This window comes from Dermacentor andersoni, chromosome 3 (assembly GCF_023375885.2).
Source record: "Dermacentor andersoni chromosome 3, qqDerAnde1_hic_scaffold, whole genome shotgun sequence".
NCBI lineage: Eukaryota > Metazoa > Arthropoda > Arachnida > Ixodida > Ixodidae > Dermacentor > Dermacentor andersoni.
Genome location: NC_092816.1, coordinates 94414154 through 94435424, shown reverse-complemented (window position 1 = coordinate 94435424; position 21271 = coordinate 94414154). Strand labels below are relative to the sequence as shown.

The 21271-nt window shown below is 46.5% G+C and overlaps 1 protein-coding gene and 2 long non-coding RNA genes across 4 annotated transcripts in view; 2 read left to right on the top strand and 1 right to left on the bottom strand.

Annotated features, from left to right (window-relative positions):
• The window catches only part of LOC129387536 (uncharacterized), a 60205-nt gene extending 49094 nt beyond the window's left edge, over nucleotides 1–11111 (top strand). For both annotated transcript variants that reach the window (XR_008614701.2, XR_008614700.2), the window contains exon 3: nucleotides 10754–11111. This is a non-coding gene — a long non-coding RNA (uncharacterized lncRNA). The remainder of the gene's footprint in view (nucleotides 1–10753) is intronic.
• Nucleotides 46–7780, top strand: LOC140216748 (uncharacterized). The gene is made up of 2 exons (XR_011893417.1): nucleotides 46–239; nucleotides 7423–7780. It is a non-coding gene; the product is annotated as an uncharacterized lncRNA (long non-coding RNA).
• Nucleotides 6083–21271, bottom strand: part of LOC126542112 (protein MTO1 homolog, mitochondrial) — a 38137-nt gene continuing 22948 nt past the window's right edge. Inside the window, exons 12-17 of the mRNA XM_050189105.3 lie at nucleotides 21054–21258; nucleotides 19532–19694; nucleotides 11241–11359; nucleotides 9360–9456; nucleotides 7698–7758; nucleotides 6083–6241 (exon numbers count right to left, since the gene is read on the bottom strand). Of these exons, the coding sequence (XP_050045062.1) occupies nucleotides 6143–6241; nucleotides 7698–7758; nucleotides 9360–9456; nucleotides 11241–11359; nucleotides 19532–19694; nucleotides 21054–21258 (744 nt within the window). The 3' untranslated portion in view covers nucleotides 6083–6142. The remainder of the gene's footprint in view (nucleotides 6242–7697; nucleotides 7759–9359; nucleotides 9457–11240; nucleotides 11360–19531; nucleotides 19695–21053; nucleotides 21259–21271) is intronic.

Below are 21271 nucleotides of genomic sequence, written 5' to 3'. Positions count from 1 at the left end.
CCTGCTGCTGAGGGCTCGTGCTGCCGGTGTGCATGGTTGCGTACTACTATGACGGCAACTGTATGTCACGCCTGTACATATTCGCACATTTGTAACTTTTCCTTCGTGAAAACCAAATGCTGCGCTCACCGCCCCGTCTTCGACCTGCAGTTGTTCTTGCGCTTCGGAGAATGCAGGCAAGACCTACGGAACAGCGCTACGGGAAAGCATTGCTTTCAAAGGTACTCCACACGACTTCCGTAAGTCAGCGTTGAACTCGTAATCAGCGAGCACACTATGCGATTTTCGGCTCTTTGCCAACGTGCTGTGGTAGAGGTTCGGCACTTAACCACTTCGAACGGAGAGGTTCAAATCGTTGGCACACAGTGATAAGTAACGCTGGATTCGCCGCTGCAACTGCCCTTGGCTGAGTTCCGCGGACCGTTGGCGCATCACATGACATCACATGGACGTGGCATTCTCGCTGCTCGCTCCAAATGCAAGGCAGTGCAAGGCTCGCGAGCCAGCAGAACCAGCGCAGCACGACGCGATAACGAAACCACTGAAACTGAAAAGCGCGCGCGGTGCAGAGTCGAGCGAAAACAAAACCTTTCGACCACCCACACTACTGAAGGGTAACATATGAGGGTAACGTCAAAATGTTATTTTTTCTTAGAATCGAACAGAAGTAGACAAGTAGCATTTTCGTCCGTCTTATAACCTAATGAAATAATCTTTTTAATGCGAGTAGTTGAGTATTAGTTACATAAATTATGATGAGGAGTGTCTTGGTGGTGGTGGTGAAAAACGTTTATTTTGCTTTATTTACATATGGAGTTAGCGGTTCTTCAGATGCACGAAGGAAGGAAACTTAGGAGAGGCCCTGACGTCACCCTTTGTGAAGCGAAAGTGAAGCCGAAAATTGGCGTTGCTCATGGCGTTGCTCCACCTATCGGGCCAGCTCTCCTCTCTTGTTTACATTTCTCGCGAAACCACGCCACGCTGCGCGCAACCGTGCTGCTCGGACCCGCGCGCTCCGCAGCAATACTAAACAATCGTTAGCACGTTAGCATGATTCCGCCAAGGAAGGCAAAATTTCTCGCGGATATTCCTTCGTCCGTTGCCATTGCCGTGGCGCGCTACATTGCGTACAGCGTTGCATGCGCGTTCATTTCACGAACTTTAGTTCCTCCTGTCCCACCTGGCCACAGCAACATCCGGTAGAGCACGGTAGAGCACGGTAGAGCAGATAACACAGCGCAACAAAACACGGAGACCAACGCAAACCTGCCCGCACGGCGCCTTTGCCACGGTACGAAACCTACGGAGCAACACGTGTGAGCGCACAGAACAATAACAAAGCCGCCATTGTGGCCCGAAAGGCGGGGCCTCTACAGCAAAAAAATAAAACAACAGCAAAGCAAAGGAGAACCTATTACGTCATTTCCTCCACACTTTTCTCCTACCGCGCGGAGGGAGTAGGGCGCCTCCTTAGTTTCCTTCCTCCATGTTCAGATGTCTTCTTCCATCTTGATTTGCAGGGTTGGTGCCCCTAGTCCAGGGCCCCACTGAGGGTAGCTGCCGTGCGAGCACACCTTACTAGCCCTTGCTGGACTTTCAGCATGTCGCTGGAAAGCATCCTCTCCCACTGTTCCGCACTCGAGTTTTCTATTATGGTTATTTCTTTTGCTTTTTGGCAGGCCCACGTGATATGATATAGCGTGGGCTTGTCCCCGCACCAGGGGCATGTGTTCTCATATTGGGTAGGGTAAATTTTGTTTAGTGTGTATAAGTTCGGTTGAAGCCGAGGAAGCGGCCGTAGCTCTAGCGGCAGTGGAGGGCTATCGACTAGGCAAATCCCTAACGATTCTAACAGACTCGCAAACAGCATGCCGGAATTACATGAATGGCAGGATCAGCCGCAAAGCGCTGAACATTCTCTGCTCTAACGGCCGACCCACAGACAAAGCAAACACGCGATAGTTTGGATACCGGGACACACGAGTGTCGAGGGAAATCTGGAGGCAGATAGGATAGCTCGAGGGTACGCAACAAACCGGGCGTCAAAGAACACTGCCGCCATAGAGGACCCAGAACCGGTAGGCCAAACATACGCTGACACGCTAAACTACTTCAGGGGCGCCAGAATGAGATACCCGACACCAGACAAACAACTCAACAGAGAAGAAGCCATAATCTGGCGGCAACTACAAACGGGCACATACCCGAACTTATACACACTAAACAAAATTTACCCTACCCAATATGAGGAGTGCCTTTGTCATCGGGGTAGTACCGGAATGTCGCTAGAGGGTCTCAAATCGTGTCATGCATTTACCTCAATTTCTCGGTTACTAAAGCTCTGTTCGCGATTATATTGATGCCTTAGACGTTCTAGAGCATTGCTTTATCACTTTAACTTGACTTCATAGTAACCTTTAGTGTCCCATAGTAGGATTAAAGCCGACACTCCGGCCACAATTAATGCGAAGTAAAAAAAAATAATTAAAAAATAAAATAAAGTATAGGAAGAAAGGAATTTATTCCTGAGACATAAATACACGTCGTATATAATTAGAAACACAATTTCAGCTGTCTGACCGCAAATAGCAGCGCGCGAAAAAGAACGAACGACCGCGCCGAGCGGAATCGCCAGCAGTTTCCAACAGCGCGACGTTGATGCGGCTTTAACCAGTTCGATCGCAGCGCCGCCACAATATTTTTCGTCGTCGGACGCCTCGCAGCAAAGCAAGCGCCGCCCCAGCCGCTCGTCCCACTAGTGCACTCTACGCACGACATAACGCAGAGCGGCCATTCTGTTCTCCCAGCTACAGATGGTGCAAGTGCCCCATTCATGGAAAAAATAGTTTTTGTGTCAGTGCAGAGCCAATGGCCACTTCTGAATAATTCTAAACCTACATGAAATGTGAGCACTAAATAACCACCAGATCACAACAATAACTATAACAACTCAATCATTTTCTACCAACAAAATGACAACTCACATCATTACCGGGACATTTATAAACAAAGTGCAAAATTTATTGGAAATGAAATTCATTACCTTTTAACAGAACAGTTTATTCTTGCATAGTACAGTACAGGTTCAATGCATTACTTGCACCCTTAGTCTATATATATATATATATATATATATATATATATATATATATATATATATATATATATATATATATATGTATATTGTCATGTACATTGTCATAGGCACGTGCGGTGCCATGACGATACAACAGTAGTGACATTAAAGAACACAGTAGCAAAACTGTGAATCATGAAACTAAACTTTTTATTGGGCCAACCTGTCCTCACAAAAGCAAGGTACACTCAAAGCACAACGATAGCGGCGAGCACAGTCGGCGATCGTTGAAGTCTTATCTACGAGTGAGATGCGTCGGCTATATATACATCACTCGATCGTCTTCGGTTTCAGGCTTCGTGCAGGTTTTTGTGTACCTTCCAGAAAGTACAAAACAATTTGCGTTGTGCATACAATCTAATTATGCAAGGTCCCGCGACAATGTAAACAACAGATACAATCGACTACAACAATATAGAATGTCTAATACATGCCGGTGTGCCTTGCACCGAACGATAACTTTTAACATTTATTATCCGGTAACAGCAAAACGACAAACATGGATGCGTGTAAGTATATGGTTTGCATATGGCTAGTTTTTTATACATAACATATAAACACACAACAAAAATCATTCTCTATATATACATGCTTAAATGGGGTGCTTTAGTGATGGTGCAACACTTGGAAGTTGTTTAATGAAGCAGGCTATGTAATTGCAAATTTTTGCACAAACAAATGACAGAATATTGACCATGAATACATCGCAACCTTTTTGCAAGTCAAATTTGTAATGTTCAGCCTGCCTAACTTGCCATGTATGTGTGAAAAATGCTAATTGATGATACGGCTTCTTGTTTGTGGTCAGCACTGTGTATTGTATGCAAGTAGTACGGCAATAAACACGGCAGTATTATAGTTGTGAGCTTGGTAAAATAGCATTGCATTTAAGCGTCTGCAAAAAGCTGCTCTAGAAGCTATTATTCTTACAGTATGTTTCAGTATTAATATGGAAAGGTGTGCAGTATGAGGCATAGATGGTACCCTATCACTCAATACAACATATAAACAAGACGGAGGTTCACAGGAATCAGCAGTGGTCAAACAAGGTATGCTGCTGGAGCCAACATTTTGACAAGTGGACTTGTCTTTGTCGACAAAGTCTATATGGTTTCAAAACTTATCTGAAGAGATCCCAAGGACAAAATGCACTTGCTGCTTTGTTTAAGAAGCAACTCAAAACTTGTTTACATGTAGTATTGGCTGGATTGCCTTACATCTCTGCAATTTTCGACCTACTGAATCTAGCGCAAGGACACAGGAACTAATACATCTCATCTCTCTTGTCCGTGTCTGTGCTAGTTTTGGTAGAAACATATATATATATGCACTAAGTAGTTACTGAAAAGTGCAGTGTGTTGTATAGCACAACAGCTTTATTTCTCGCTCTCATAATTTCATTCTTAGTGATCTGTCACATAGTACTGGTCTGGGCAAAAAGTTATCCATGCAAATAAAGCAGTGAACACAGCAATATGCCTGAAACTTCAGACTTCAGGGAATCGTTCTTTGCATTTAATATTGCTGCGTCGCTATTGTCAGGATTGGGGGCTCAATCCCATCGCTCGTGATCCGTTGTCAAGATTGGAGTCCGGCATGAATTCAAAGGTAGCTGGCCCATGCCGTCGTCCAACTTATCCACGCTGAGGACGTTGGTGAAGGGAAGGGCTGCTTCTCATCGAGAACGAGGAATATGGGTTTATTTACAGTATTTACATGCAGTTCATCAGTCTAGCATGACTGCGAGAGAAAGTACGTCAGTCTAACACGACTGCTTGAGAGAGTGTCTCAATCCAACATGACTGCTTAAGAAAAGTGTGTCGAGCATCCGCACAACAGCAGTTTTTAAACACTCGGTCCTCCCACGATACAAGGTGACGCGAACGTTCGTTTAGTCATCGTAAACTAGCCGCCTCTCCGCGGGACAGTTTACATACACACATGCACACACACACGTGTTCACGGTCTGAAACCGACACCACACGAATTTCGTAGAACTCAGAGCCGTCCCGGGTAGCGCGCCCGGGTAGCACATTGTCTTGCGTCTTGGTCGGCGCGTGGGAAGGAGCCCACGACGCCGTTCCCGTGGCAACTCCCCCACATATAGCAGATCAGGTCCGCGTTGTCGTGTTGCGCACAAAGCCTGCTTCGTCGAACTCCTTCAGTCACAACGGCGACGAGGCTAGAGCGTAACGGTGGCGGTTTCAGCACAAAGCCTGCTTCATCAAACGCATCCTAGCTGAAGCGACGGAGAGTGGAGGATGCGCGTATTGTTCCCGACACAAAGTCGACTTAGTCACGCCATGGCTAGAGGTTGGCGGCGGCGTTTCAAGATGAGGTTGCCACCGCTGGCGTAAATGGCTGGCAAACTTGCACTGAGCTGGCCGTTCTTAACACTATTTGTGCCAAGTACACCAGGTTGTCGTCTTTGTCGTCATCAGGGTGTAGTTGGCACAAATAGTGATGCGGCAACATATCAATTACAATTAGTAAGATAGTCAGTTGATTTATTTATTGATTTTGTTTATGCGGTTTTGTTTATTGGTTGTTTGATTGACTGAGTGACTAACTAACCGACTCTAACGTTCCAGAGCAACATTTGGGCTATGAGATGGGACAGCATATGGCTCTAGATTGATTTCAACCACCTGAGGTTCTTTAATGCGCAAGCAAAGTGCGCTGCATCAGCGTTCTTGAGTTCTACCCCTGTTTGAATGCAGCCACTGTGGCCAGACATTGAGCCTGTGACTTGGTGCTCTGTAGCAGAACACTATGCTTAGCCACTGAGCCACCATGGAGGGTCAATTGAAACATGGAACATAATCTTTGATTAAGAAGAAATATATGTAATTTGTGTATGATATGGTACCTTGGTGAATATGTCCGAGTCAAGGTTTCAGAATACTGGCATAAACCTATGCAGTGATACTGGTCATATACACGGAGTTATTTAACCGAGCTTTTATTTTTATCTGTACAATAACCACACTTCTGAGCTTGGCACTCTCAAAGTGCAGACAACGACCTCTCCCTTTGCTTTGCAAGTCGTAATAAGCTCAGCACTGCTACTGGCGTCACGCCAGGTATCCTGCTAGCAGCCCCAACCTGCATGTAAAAAACAAAAACAAAAAACGTTGCAGAAAAATGTTATGCAGCGTACATAAGCACTTATATTCAGAGTGCAGCATGGCATGGTTAACCTATGTATTGAAAATCGAAATTTAAAAAAGCAGTTCCTCTGTGGTCTGACATGGGGTGCCAGGCACCGACCTATTCCCACACTGTCCTAGGAAGAGGCCTCCACAGCAGGTGATTGCACCTTGGGAGGGGTACAAGAAGGTGTTCATCAGAGATGCAAGGATAAATCTCTGTCTAGGCAGAAGTACCCACAACATCCTGGCAAGACCCCTGACCAGGCTCCAGGCCCTCTTAACACTGCATTCAGGGCAGATGTGTTTTGTGCAGTCCCCTTAAAGAGACCATTGATGTGAACTAGCTGGTGCACAACGGAGTTGAAACAGTGCAAAAAAAAAAAAAAAAAGGCGGGCCAGAGCAAGGACATGGACTACAAAGTGCTGAATGGTATAGCTTTGTTTCGCTATTTCGCACTGTTTGGCTCCGATAGTCCCATGACGTCTTGGTGGTTTCATAAGTTGCACCGTCAGCTTTGAAGCTCGTGTCAGTTGCCTGTCAGGTTAAACAGTTAATTGCTTTCTCTGCCACTGGATATGGTTGAAAGCTGTTATTCTTATAGAAAACACTGGCTGCTTCAGTAGTGACAAACTCATGAGCCCTGCTTGGTTCTTGACAGAAGAAAGAAGGAGAATTTATTCGCAGGAACAAAAAGTTTAGCTTTAGCAAGCACGCTCTAGTTGTTATGCTTTGTAGTGGAGCAAGGCTGCAATAAATGGATGATGACAGGAAGACGCAATGCATGCATGACATCCCATAATCTATGATTCCAGGCTGGCGTCATGTAAAGGGTCTAAACTGGCTCTTAATAGGGAGCTTTATAAACAGTGGATCCATAGTTAATCTGCTCTGTGAGAAAAAGAACCCAAGACAAGATTGTATTCTGCATATGTGCAGTATTATATATGACGCTATTTTTTGGGTATGCTAAGCCCTTTGCATATGCTAACTATATTTAAAACACTTTAATGCTAGTGTCAAACATTTGAGGGGAGGCCAACTACCTAATATGAGGACTTTCAATATCGTGTAATCGATGATCAATGCATGCCAGTAAACAAGCCCATGCCCAACAATTATACATGCATATGCAGGAAAGATACAAGATATCTGTTCCAGTATCTCGGCTGTGCGGCAATAATAACCTTGGCTGACATCTATGTGTGCAGTTATCAAAAGGCCAAGCGATGAGTATAGCTTGTGTTTTGTAAGTTCTCATAATATATCTGAACTATGCAATGTGCCGTCTTTGTCAAAAGTAAACAGGCCAGTTTGTTATCTGTTGAGTCACAAAGGCATGAACATTCTCAGGGACTTCAGAGCACCGGAGACACACACAGCAATGCCTCATGCTGGCATCAGTACTCACCGTAGTTGGCCTTGCTTGCTCCAACTTTGATTTTATTTCGTTGGACAAGTTCAATGAAGGGCTGCAAGAAAAAAGAAAAAGAAGTGTGTTTTGTAGCTGACGGTTGTTTGCAAATAAAGGAAGACTAAACCATACCAAACTTTAGGCGATTCACTGACATTCAGCAAAAACACATGAAGTATGCTCAAGCTCTGGTACTACACTTAGTACGTAACTGCACACATAAAATGCCTCATTGTACTTTGTTCCTATAACACAAAACACTACTGCAAATGGCAAATATTGTACCCAGGATATACTGGCAGATTCAGAGGGGGGCTCTGAGGGATGGGGCTCTTTATGCCTCTGAGATATACCAGCATTTAGCACTGACAAAAATAATTATAGTGCATACAGTAAGCTAGATTGGTAAGACACCTTTCTATAATACAATATGGTCAGCCTAACTATGAGCTGATGTTCAGTGTTCCAGAGAAGTGTAAAAACAGAAGGAGGATGGAGATGCAACCTTGAAATTCCCACATTAGCTACCCGTTACTGTTACTAATGACATGAAACTTCAGCCAAAGCTTCAGAGGACAAGTAAATGCCACACCTCCATCCTTCAGAGGTCATTACACGTTATCCAAACATTGCGAGCCCCACTGCATGGTGCATGTAGATCACGATTAGCGTGATAGGCAAAGTGAAAGCAAGGGTGACCTCTCCGCTTTTTCCTATCGTCTGCTGGCCCCTTTGTTTGAGCGTTCAGACTTGAGCTCGTCTACGGTGCCTTGAACCCACCTTTTCCAAATGCTAAGCCAAATATTGATGCCTAGCACTCGCGCGTGGTCGTATTTACTACACCGAGCCGAGCTGCTTATTGGAAGCCCAAGCATATGGAGATTGCCCTAGCTATCGCGAGTGGGCCCATTGGTTATGGCAAGAGCAAGCAACACAACCGTGGGGACACTTTTTCCTAGGGGCCTGTCGCGGGAAGCTATCCTCCGGCAGCGATGTGCTAGCGGCTTTTCTGTATCTTTCGCCCTCGGTGCGGGAGCCCCTTTGATTCCCGTGCCACACCGGCACCAGCCGTTTTATGCAGTGCTGGGTGTTGCCGAAGCAAATAAACCGTTCCCGCTAACTTAGGGCAATATCATACTGTGGTTTCTTGTGTGCACAGCGCTTGGTGGCCCCTTCTGTGGCCTGAGCATGCGTGCAGCGGCACGTTAGGTTACGTGAGGAGGCGGCTGATGTGACCCTGAGGCTTGCTAAGCCCGAACCCGTGGTGGTCGGTACTCCTGTGAGATACTGCTAGTACTCACTGCCTATGATGCCAGGTCCGGCATTTCAGGACCAAGTTTAGTATCAAATTAGAAAGCCTCATAAGGGTTCCCCACCTGCATAATTGCTAAGTGTCATTCTCTTGCATGCAAAAAAAGCATGTGGTAGAATGTCTGGAATTTAACCACTATGTGACAGTACTCCTTTAAGTGAAGTCTGACCTCGTTATGGCTTGCCTGTAGGACGAATGGTTGGCCGCAACAATGTCCTGAATAACACGTCCCCTCATCCTTGAGAAAAGCTGACTGTGTGAACACCCCATAGTTTTCTATGGCTTTTTATGAAACACATGAAGCTCTATATGAAGCTGTGAAGGAACAAAACCTTGTGTTGACTCACTCGTTGTAGTCTATGTTGGCTGGAAGCTGTAGTGCTTCTCCTTTCTCAAGTTCAAGGATCTCCTGCTGCTGCTGGGCAACCAGGTAAGCATATGTAGCTGGAAAGGCAAAGCAAAATGAAAAAGCAATGTTCCCAAATGTATTCAAACCAGAACAACCCATTCATCAAAGACAGTAAAGCCGCATAAAAAAACTCTCAAACCCATTTAAAGCCTTAGAGATCTTGTTTACCATTGCCAAAAGCATACCTATGACTTTGCAAATACTTTGATATGTACATGTATCCAGGCAATTTCTTTGCTATACTTTAGTCTTTTCAAACACTCCCTTATATTCGAGCTTAGTAATTCTGCACTCTCCGCTACATCCGATGCATGTTCCTGTATGCTGTGTTGGTTCTACTGATGCCACTTTACTGGCTAATGCCGGCTCTAGAGACATTGGTGCTCGGCAGCACATTCCGGTGCCTTAGTCATACGGCCACTTCAGGGCTCTGGCAAAGCTTTGTCCAAGTTACATGATACACTGGGTATGACAGAAATGAAGGCAAAGAAAAAGTATGAGGTGTTGCAAAGGCTAACAATTAATCCCTTTTGGGCAAAAGTAATTATTTATGAGTGGAAGAAAAGCATGTAAATGCTCTCATTCCTGAATGTTATGCCCAAACTGCAGCTCCTATGACACAGTGACACTTGCAAATGTCACATTAATTTTGCATGCAATTTGGGTGGCTTTCCACATGAGAAGCCCACGGAAGCTACCAAGTTGATTTTGTGATAACTTTCAAATGCAACATAACCTTTCTTTCGTTTCCTTAACCAGTGAATTAGCCTCAACCAAATACCACCAAATTCTATGGCATCACAGACATGTGACTTGGGTGTTTTGAAGTTATGTTGCTACCTGTCGTGTCTTTAAGTCCTTTCTGGCTTACAGTAAGACTGACCTGCTTTCATTTATAGACACTCACTATGTAGTGAGTGGAAGATTTTTCCTTGCTGCACTTTTAACCCTTTGAGGGTTTTTGTTGTACATGTACAATGTCACTTATCTGTCCCGTATAGTTTTTGACATACATGTACGGCGTCGATGTTATGCCTGATATTTCGTACGTACTTGACACCACTTGTTGAGAGATGCTGCCGTCTCTATGGAGTTGCCCATATTCATTTGAAATTGCGTTTTCGATCACCGGGGTGCTCAACTCAACTGTTTTACCTCCAAGTGCTAGCTCATGTGGTCATGCCCGCATTGTCTGCTACTTCCAAAGCATGCGGAGAGAAGATGCTATTGTTTTTCCAGCCGCCACTATCGTATTTCTGGTAGCTTAGGAGGTACAGCCTTGTGTGGCCGAAGTTCAGAGATACTGATAACTTTCTCTTTCTTTCCCTTCAGGTGTGCCTTTCAATTGCGGTTTGCGTATCACCGTACACTGGGGTGTGCACAATGGTGATTTCTATATGGCCGTGCGCCGTGTCTCTTACGGCGACTTTTCAAGCGTTTCTTCTTCTGACCAAAAGCATCTTTGGTACAACAATTTATTTGCCATAAATAACGATAAATAACCACATTTTCTTGATCTCTTGCTGTATAACATGTTTGAGTGTATACTGTTGGTGCAAGTAAAGCGTATTTGACACAAAATGTGGCTTGAAATAACTTTTTGCTGTATTCGTGAGTTTTTGGTTACTTCCTACTACTGAAAACTGCAATAAAAGATGTTACCCACTTGGGCATGGTTATCGAAAAAGAATTTGGCCTTCAAATGGTTAATGGTGAACTATAGAAGCCACTTTTGCGATTATCACTTCACATGATGTAGCTGCTTGCTCAAGCGACAGAAAAACGCTGTGCACACAGTGACCATATGTAGCCTTTTTACCTTCTATCTTGAGTCTGGCCCTGAAGGCAGGACTTGATGCAAGATCAGCCAGCTGCGGTAGAAACATGTCCACAATGCTGTCTACGCTGACATCTGGGCTTCCTAGCATTTCCAGAGCACTGCAGTCACAAATTAAAGTGTGCATCAGGGCAAAGGAAGCAAAATAACAGAGTTGTGGCAGACATTTCATGTCCTGCTGCAGTCCTGGCTTTTAAAGCTCGGACAGGGTTGCTCAGAGAAGCCACTTCGAGCCTGGAATTTTTTAATGTGCTGCGGGCACCTCTTAATCACCATCAGAGGGACACTATAAAGCTGTGCCGTACTAGTAAATTGCACTTTTACAACAGAAAAATGGTTACTCTTACCATAATAGGAGGCTCAGTAAGTCAGAAAAGATGCAAAAGTGAAGGACGGGTAGCAACGCCAACTTGAAGTGTCTGCACCAGCTTACAGTGATGTCGTAAAATTTTGGCAGCACGTACTTCAATCTAGTTAGCTGTTTATAGATAAAGAAAAAATGCGCTGCAAAGAACCAAAGAGTGAACCTAGCAGGTATTGTGAACTTCTTCTGCACCAAAATGGCCCAAATATGAAACAATACAGTAAAATTTATGGTGTCACACTGACATAGCACAGGCACTGAGGTTCCAGCGCGAAATTTAAGAACATAGAAGTTTGGTCTTTGTCTGTTTTTCTAACCCGGTTGTGGCTGCACACGGCTGCCAGCGTGGCTGAGCACTACAGAGCCCGCACAGCCTGGTTGAGAACTAATCTGCAGCATGTGCGAGAACTTGGCAAGCCGGGATAGTGTGGTATCATGTGTGCCGTCTTCCTACGCACTTATTGCTAGAAGTTGCATAATCTGGAGTTTTGAATAATACATAATATTAATGTATTATAAAGTTCATAGGTGGGCAAGTACGCAGTTATATTACTGGGCAGTGCATGAGCATTATCCCATGAGGTCGGCCCGCATTGTAGTGCGACAGCCGCGAGGACTGAGAACTGAACCAGCGTCGTTGCACTCGTTCAGTAGTGAAGCTCCGGCAGCAATTTTATCCCTAGTGATCATGGCTGGTTTCAGGTGCATATGTGGCAGTCATGCCTTTATGTGGCTATAAGTAAATTTAAATGTTAATGGAAAATTAACATATTGTGACGCTCTTAGGTGCATAGTGGGTTCACGAATGTGACGCGCTTAGGTGCATAGTGGGTTCACGCCTCAAAAAAGAGTATGCGGGGGCACCGGAGGGTAGTGAACGAGGACGACGACGTGTGGCTGGCTGGCTGAATCTCGACAGGCGCTCAGTTGACCAAGGCCATCGCTTCTAACTCTACCCGGCTTCAAAGTAACGCCTTTTGTGGGCGTAACAGAGTGGTGGAGGTGCGGGGTACGACAGAACGTACCACGGAGTCGCAACACCTAGAACTTCGCCGGAGCCGTCGTCTTGCCGGTCTCTTGCCAACGACCTTCCCTATGGCTCAGGACGGAGGTGGACAAATGCCAGCAGTAGTTTCACCTTCTCAAAGGTCAGCGCCAGTTGGACCTTTGCGGCACTACATGGAACCACGCTCGTTCGCGGGAAAATTGGGCGAAGACGTCGACGAGTGGCTGATGCACTACGCAAGGGTGAGCCGCTACAACCGTTGGGATTCTGTCACTCAGCTTGAATATGTTGCACTCTTTCTGAGTGAGACAGCGCTGATGTGGTATGAAAACCACGAAGACTCCCTAACAACGTGGGAGCACTTTGTCGAGGAAATTAAGAAGTGTTTTGGCGACACCCACGCCAAACAGAAACGCGCCGAGAGGACACTTGCCCAAAGAGCTCAAGCTCCTGGAGAAACATGCACTATTTACATAGAGGAAATCCTCAAGCTGTGCAAAATCGTAAATCCGCAGATGTCCGAGGAAGACAGAGTCGGACATCTCCTCAAAGGAATTGCAGAAGATGTATACAATTTCCTCATAAGTCGGGAACACGTTGATTCCGTATCAGATGTCGTGCGTCATTGCCGTACGTTTGAGACGTTGAAAACACGTCGCATTGTGCCAAAGTTTGGACGCCTGGCCAATGTGACAACCATTGCCAGCGTCGATGAGAGCCCGTCTGCCGATCTTTCGTCTACTATACGGCAGATCGTGCGTGAAGAACTGCTGCGGCACCAGGAACTTGCGCGCGACGTCATACGACAACCTGACGCTTATTACCCGCAACACATGGCGCCTGCCGCACCCTGCGCTTCCTGGCAACCGGCGGTATGTGTCACAGACGTCAACCACAGAGGTGCTCCATGGCCACGTGAGGACACATTTACGCCCGAACACCGACCAGCAGAACACCCTCGCCCCAGCAGGTTTGCACGCAGACCGACCGTTCCTCCTGTGCAGCAGGCTCAGCCGCTCCGCTCTGCTACACGACCCCCCACGGCTGAGCGCTTCGAAGGGCAGTTCATCGATCGTCGTTTACCTGTGTGCTATAGCTGTGGCGACTTGGGTCACATTGCCAGGTACTGCAATCGCCGCCAACCACCGAGGTTCGACCGATCGACGATGTCTAGGCGGTACCGCGCTCCTCTGGGCGAAACATATTCGCCCTCGCACACATATTTAGGGAGCTTGCCTCACCAGCACCCGGAGACGCTACGGAACCGTTCTCCAGCATCCGATCGCAGCTTGACACCACCACCCGCTCCTCGTGTAAGCCGGTCGCCCTCTCCGCGGCGTCGATACCCGTCGCCACCTCCGGAAAACTAGCCAGCGCGGCCGTTGGAGGTGAGGTCGCTGGACAATCTTCGATATCGACAGAGATACCTCCAACCATTTGTATGTTTAAGAATAAGGTGTTTGTATTAATTGACGGGGTTTCGTCCATGGCCTTAGTGGACACGGGAGCAACCGTTTCAGTGATGAGTCTTGCGTTTAAAAGCCTCCTAGGACGAAAGGTGATGTTTCGCTGGGACCGTGCCGATACGTTTCGCGGAGTGAGTGGGGAGTTGTTGTATCCTGTGGGCGTGTGTAATGTAGACGTTACCTTGGGTGGTCAAATATTTAACGCGGAGTTCGCTGTTCTACCTCATTCTACGCATGACGTAATCCTGGGTCTTGATTTTTTGAAACTGTGTGGTGCCACCGTCGACTGCAAAACGGGTGAAATCAGTGTAGGTACGAGCTTTGCTGCGGCGTTTATGGAAGCCCCACCGTATCGTGAAAGTGTGCTTTGTGTATCCCGTGATACAGTTGTGCCTCCGTTATCCGCAACGTGTGTTTCAGTCGCCTGTTTCCCCACCACCGACGGAACGTTTGACGCTACCGTGGAGCCCGTTCACCTGAGTTGCATCAAGAGGAATGTACTGATACCGTATTGCACGCTGTCAGTTGTTCAGGGATGCACCAACTTATGGGCCGTAAACTGTTCGAGTGAACCTGCAATACTACCACAGGGTCTGAAACTTGCCGCCTACCATGAAGATCACGTGCTATCGCTCGCCATCCTTACAGAGGCCCTTGATTCTGCGGATGAGCGCCATTTCGCTAATGTCTGCCCTGCGGCGCACTCCTCATTTCTGACTATGGTAAACAAGTCGCTCAGCACTAAGCAGCGTCACGAAGTGGCGAATATTCTGCTAAAACATGCCCGACTGTTTGACTTCTCCCAGCAAGAGGGACCACCATTGTTTCCTCCTTCTCGTATACACCATCGCATCGATACGGGATCTGCCCAACCGCTGCGGCAGAAACCATACAGAGTCTCACCATCGGAACGCAAGGTGATCAATGACCAAGTCCACGAAATGCTAAATAAGAATGTAATCCAAGAATCCTGTAGTCCGTGGGCAGCGCCAGTGATCCTGGTTAGAAAGAAAGATGGTACATGGCGATTTTGTGTTGACTACCGCCGCCTCAACACCATCACTAAAAAGGACGTATATCCTCTTCCGCGTATTGATGATGCTATCGACTGCCTCTCATCAGCGTCTTACTTTTCGTCTGTTGACTTGAGGTCGGGGTACTGGCAGATTCCTATGCACGAGGCAGACAGGGAGAAAACGGCATTTGTAACACCAGATGGACTTTTTGAATTTAATGTGATGCCGTTCGGGCTCTGTAATGCGCCTGCAACTTTCGAGCGCTTCATGGACAACATCCTGCGTGGTTTGAAGTGGGAAGTATGCATGTGCTATCTAGATGATGTAGTGATTTTCGGGCGCACGTTCAGTGAGCACAACGCACGTCTCGATCTTGTGCTAGACTGCTTGGACAAAGCGGGTTTGGTGCTCAACTCGAAGAAGTGTCATTTTGGAGAGCGCCAAACACTCGTTCTGGGACACCTAGTGGATAAGGACGGTATACGACCTGATCCAGCGAAGACTGCTACGGTGGAAGCCTTCAAGCAACCTCGCCATGTAAAAGAGCTACGCAGTTTCCTAGGGCTTTGCTCGTACTTCCGCCGGTTTATTCGTGGATTTGCCAACATCGCGTATCCGCTGACATGCCTCCTCCAGAAGGGCGTTCCCTTTGAATGGACTCCTGAATGTGAAGCTAGTTTTCGTGAGCTAAAGTCTCGTCTGACGTCTCATCCCATTCTCCGACACTTCGACCATGCGGCTCCCACAGAAGTTCATACGGACGCTAGCGGTATTGGCATCGGCGCCGTCCTTATTCAACGCGTCGACACCAAAGAACACGTCGTCGCCTATGCGAGTCGTTCTTTAAGTAAGTCCGAGCGTAACTACACCGTTACAGAGCAAGAATGTCTTGCAGTTATTTTCGCAGTACAGCGCTTCCGGTCGTACCTGTACGGGCGCCCCTTCACTGTGGTGACAGACCATCATTCTCTCTGCTGGCTGGTTAATCTCCGTGATCCGTCGGGCCGGCTTGCGCGTTGGACACTCCGTTTACAAGAATATAACTTTACGGTTTCTTATAAAAGCGGCCGCCGACACGCCGACGCTGACTGCCTCTCGCGCATGCCGCTTCCAACGACGGACTGCGACGCGGACAACTTCGACTGCTATATCGCATCACTGGAGCCGGGATTTCCTGATATAAATACCTTCAAGGTCGAGCAACAAAAAGACAGAACTTTAGAACCACTGCTCATTACTGCAAGGCAATCAGCACCATCCACTCGTTTCTGTGTTCGTGATGGGGTTCTTTACAAAAAGAACTATTCTACTACAGGCCCACGATATCTTCTGGTGGTCCCGGAGAGTCTCCGTGTCTCCGTCTTGCGCGCTATGCATGACGATCCAACATCTGGACATTTGGGTTCTGCGCGAACTCTCTACCGCCTCCAAGAAAGGTTCTACTGGCCTAAAATGCGCCAGACGACCGCCCAGTATGTGTCCAGCTGCAGCGAGTGTCAACGTTATAAGCGTCCGACGAGTGCTCCTCCTGGTCAACTCCATCCAGTGCCACCCCCCAGCTCTCCCTTTGAGCAAGTTGGCATCGACCTCCTCGGTCCTTTCCCGCGTTCATCCGATGGGAATCGCTGGATTATCGTGTGTGCCGATCACTTGACACGCTACTGTGAGACAGCTGCAATACCATCGGCTACTGCAACCGAAGTGTGTATTTTTCTGCTGCGTTTTGTCATTCTCCGACATGGACCTCCCAGAGTCATCATCAGCGATCGTGGGCGGCAGTTCACTGCAGACGTGGTCGAAGAGATGCTTCGTCTATGTGCTTCAAGGTTTCGACATTCCACCCCGTATCATCCCCAAACAAATGGCCTTACGGAACGCACGAACAGAACTCTTACTAACATGCTGTCCATGTATGTCGAGTCAGATCATAAGAACTGGGACAGCGTGCTACCTTTCATTACGTACGCATTTAACACCTCAAAGCATGAAGTTACGGGCTACAGTCCCTTCTTTCTTCTCTACGCTCGTCCGCCTCGTTATACACTAGACACTATCTTCCCGTTTTCCAGCCACGATAATCTTTGTATATCAGAGACAGTCTGTCTTGCTGAAGAAGCCCGACGACTTGCTTCGTTACGCACTCTTGTTTCACAAGACCGCTCGAAGGCACGCTGCGACCGCCGACGCCGACACGTGATATATGACCCCGGTGATTTAGTGTTGCTCTGGAAACCAACCAGGAAGCGTGGACTATGTGAAAAACTGCTGGCCCACTATGTTGGACCCTATGTTATTACGGAGCGCATCAGCGAATTAACCTACCGCATAGCACGTCTCACATCAAATGGCCGACGGTCAGCAAAGACTGAACTTTCGCATGTCGCCCGTTTAAAGCCCTTTATTTCTCGACAGCCTGTTTGACTTGCCCGGCGGGCTTCGTCTGCGCGGAGGGAAATGTGACGCTCTTAGGTGCATAGTGGGTTCACGAATGTGACGCGCTTAGGTGCATAGTGGGTTCACGCCTCAAAAAAGAGTATGCGGGGGCACCGGAGGGTAGTGAACGAGGACGACGACGTGTGGCTGGCTGGCTGAATCTCGACAGGCGCTCAGTTGACCAAGGCCATCGCTTCTAACTCTACCCGGCTTCAAAGTAACGCCTTTTGTGGGCGTAACAATATTTATTTATATTCATTTGTTTTCACTAGTTCACTGTTTGGCAAGCTTTTGGTATTTACGACATGCAAACAGTCACCAAGACACAATATAGCGAAGTTCGTACTGCTAGGCACGCATAGACTCGCTCGCAACTACTCGCCAAACTACTCGAACCATGCAACAACGCAACATAGTCCTACTGATCGTTCACTTGGCATGTTCATGATTATTGAAAACTTTGAGCCACCCACACTGATCAATTGTGAAAAGAAACTCAAAATAGTGGTTAGCCAGGCTTGTTGGTACGATAACATACTATTGCAAACAGCGCGAGGAAAAAGTGGCAGCAGGCCATACCACAACCTTAAAAGAATATGAAACTGGACACTGTTTCTCAATGGTGCAAGAGCAGCGGCAGCTATGGCTTGGAAGACCTATAGAAGCCACCACTCCCTGTTGCTAGCTGAGGAGGCACCTTTCTACTACTCTGAAAACTTGTGTTTTCCTAAGTGAGAGGCAGATGAAGCATTCACTCGCCGCTGGTGGCGCTTTTCATGACAGTGTCATTCCACTGCAGGCGAGACTATCAGCTGCGGGGGTGGAGTGGATGCGAAAGCATGGCTGGCTTCGCTTCGCATCACCGAATTAAAAGATCTCGTCGACACGGCATGAAAGGCAAGATGTCGTCGACACATATGTTTTGTCGCCAACTCTGAAATTCAACAGAATGAAGTTTTTCTCATTCAAACATGTTTTTCCCGAATTATCGATTTAGCCCCTGCTGGGGAAAAAGAAATCTGTTGGTGGCTGTACTTATTTGCATAAAAGGTCGCATTTCAATATAACAAAATTTTGATTCAACGAACCAAATTGCCAATCTTACCGACTTCGTTGTAGCGAGGTTTAACTGTATTACATAAATTTTGTCCTTTTTTGATATCCAAAGAGGGGCAGCTTATAGATTAAAACCTAGTTAATTCGGAAAATTGGTTAATTGGGACTCTCCCTTTGGTCCCGGTAGGCATATGCATTATTTAATGTAATGAAACCCTTGTTAATTTGGCCATATTTGGGTAATGATTTTTACTGCTGAGTTAGTGTTCTAAGCTTGATGTTCCTTTTTTTTTTAACCTTTTCTCCACTTTTGTCATTTTTGCTTAAAAAACAATATTGATGTCCTACAAAAAGTGATCTATTTCCAACATATGGTAGATTTTAAAACTTCCTTTTATATGCAAGCAATTAAGCTCAATAAAATTGGTTCTGTGGATTCCAAACAAAAGTGTTTCACCGTTCCTGCATGTATACAGATAAGAGTTTCAGAGATAAAAGATTCCTCTTAATAAAACGCTGTTCCGAAATAGCTTAATGCAACGGTGAAACACAGAGTCAGCATTCCCTCTGTTATGCTATCAGAAAGGATGTGTGCTTCCTACCAAAATCTCACATGAATTTGCAGTAGGTTTGTTTTTGTTGGTATTTGTGCTAAAGTGTACGTCCAGTTTATTGCTTGTCAGCCAGCATTTGTTCTGTGCACTTAAGAAATAAGCTTCCAGTTGTTAGTGCGCCTTGTGACTGTCTCGGTGTTCTTATTTGTCCTTTGTGTTCTCTGGTGCCGTTTGCTGCCGTATTGAACTATAACTAGCCCAACCATACGCTTTGAACAGTATAACCTCTGAGGAAGGCTCTAAAAAAACACAAGAATGAACATATCCCAAACATGAAGGCTCTTGTGACACGACATTATGCAGTGTGAAGGCTCACACCTTTTCTGTGTTGGATTGCCTGTTTCAGGCAGTCCCAGCAGGCTTCTCCAGCGCTGCGTGTGCTTGACTTCAGCACCAAGAATCTGTTGTGCGTCTACCAGGGCGTTCTTCATGCTGGATGCTCTGTCATATTCATCCTGTGGAACGCAGCCCACCTTGTAACCTGTAGAATGTTAAGTTAAGTTAAGAATATGTTAAGTGCACCACAAACGCACACATGCTGAATGCCACGTAAATAGGAGTGCCAGGTATATAAAACTCTTCTGGCTAAATTTCGCACTGACTATTGTCGCATAGCACAATGTGGTAGACAGACACGAACAAAAAAAGGGACAAGAAGGAGCGCTTGTCCTTGTCTGTCTTCCGTTTGTGTGTGTCTGCCCCTTTGCACTAAGTTACCATAGTTGGAATGCGAATCCAACCAGCCCAACAGTTAGTCCTTGCAAAGTGTATTTTGCATGGAGGTAACATTTCACAGTGGATGCATTTTAATAGCATCTTTCAGGGCATTATTTGCCTGTTTCATGCAAAATAAGTAAGTAGGTGTTTTCCGCGCTGATGATGAACAAGGTGCAGAAGTTGTGGATCCAAAACTGTGGCATTGTCTGTCACTGTAATGGCGAAACAAGGAGTGCGCTGCGTTTTGTCCATAGCCTACAGTTTTGCCTTAATTTAATCACATTGAAGCAATCGACAACGTAGAACTTAAGGCAAGATTACATATCACAAATTATTGAATAAGCTGGATCACGACAGAGGCAGCAATAAATGCAGAGATGTGGTCTATATTTATATGCGAGTATGGCACGACGAAATTAATTTGAATTACATTTCCTGGCCGTGAGCAGATCTAGAAAAACCTTGAAAAAAAAAATGTTCCACCGATCACCAGCGAATCTAAATGGCACTAAAACACTTCAATCTACAGTATTCTGCAATCTGGGGTGGTACCCTTGAATGAACGCTGTCTAGGATACAGTCGCTCTTGCAAGATTTGCATGGCTCACCATCGGACGTGTCAGCATCTATGGGCAACAGCGTTTGTTTCTGGCACCGTGCAAAGATAGCACGCTTGGCACACTGTCGACCATTGATGGCAATGCATCCGATGCCAAGTCCCATAAACTCTTACAAAAGTGATTGTATTTGTGGAAGCGATTGCTCAAGAATGCCGCCCTTACCTCCATAAAGTGCCAGCTGCACAAAAAAAGTTCCTGCCAGGTGGAGGCAGATGCAGCAGCAAATTGTGGATTATAGATAAACAATAATTACGCCAGTTAACCCCTTAACTGCCAATAACGAGATAACCCACCATAACAACGAGCGTCTTCTGGGGCTGAAAACGAGCCGTCATGAATTTTGGACAATTTTTCCACACGTGTATGTGTTCGATTTCTCATAATTTTGACAAGAAAATAATACACTATGGCTTTCGCCGATTCATCTTGCACTTCTAAAAATGTTTCTGCAATTTGTCACGGCAGTTAAGGGGTTACACAAACAATGTATCACCATGGGGTACCTTTTTCTGTCAGCCGAATGTCTGCATTGTCCGGCCTCAGACTGAGCCTGTACTCGGCTCTGCTGGTGAACATGCGATAGGGCTCCTGGGTGCCATGTGTCGTGAGGTCGTCGATGAGGACTCCAATGTACCCTTCTAGGCGGGTCACGGTCAGTGGCTCCCTGTCCAGCACCTTGCAGGCTGCATTTACGCCGGCCACAATGCCCTGCATCGGTGAG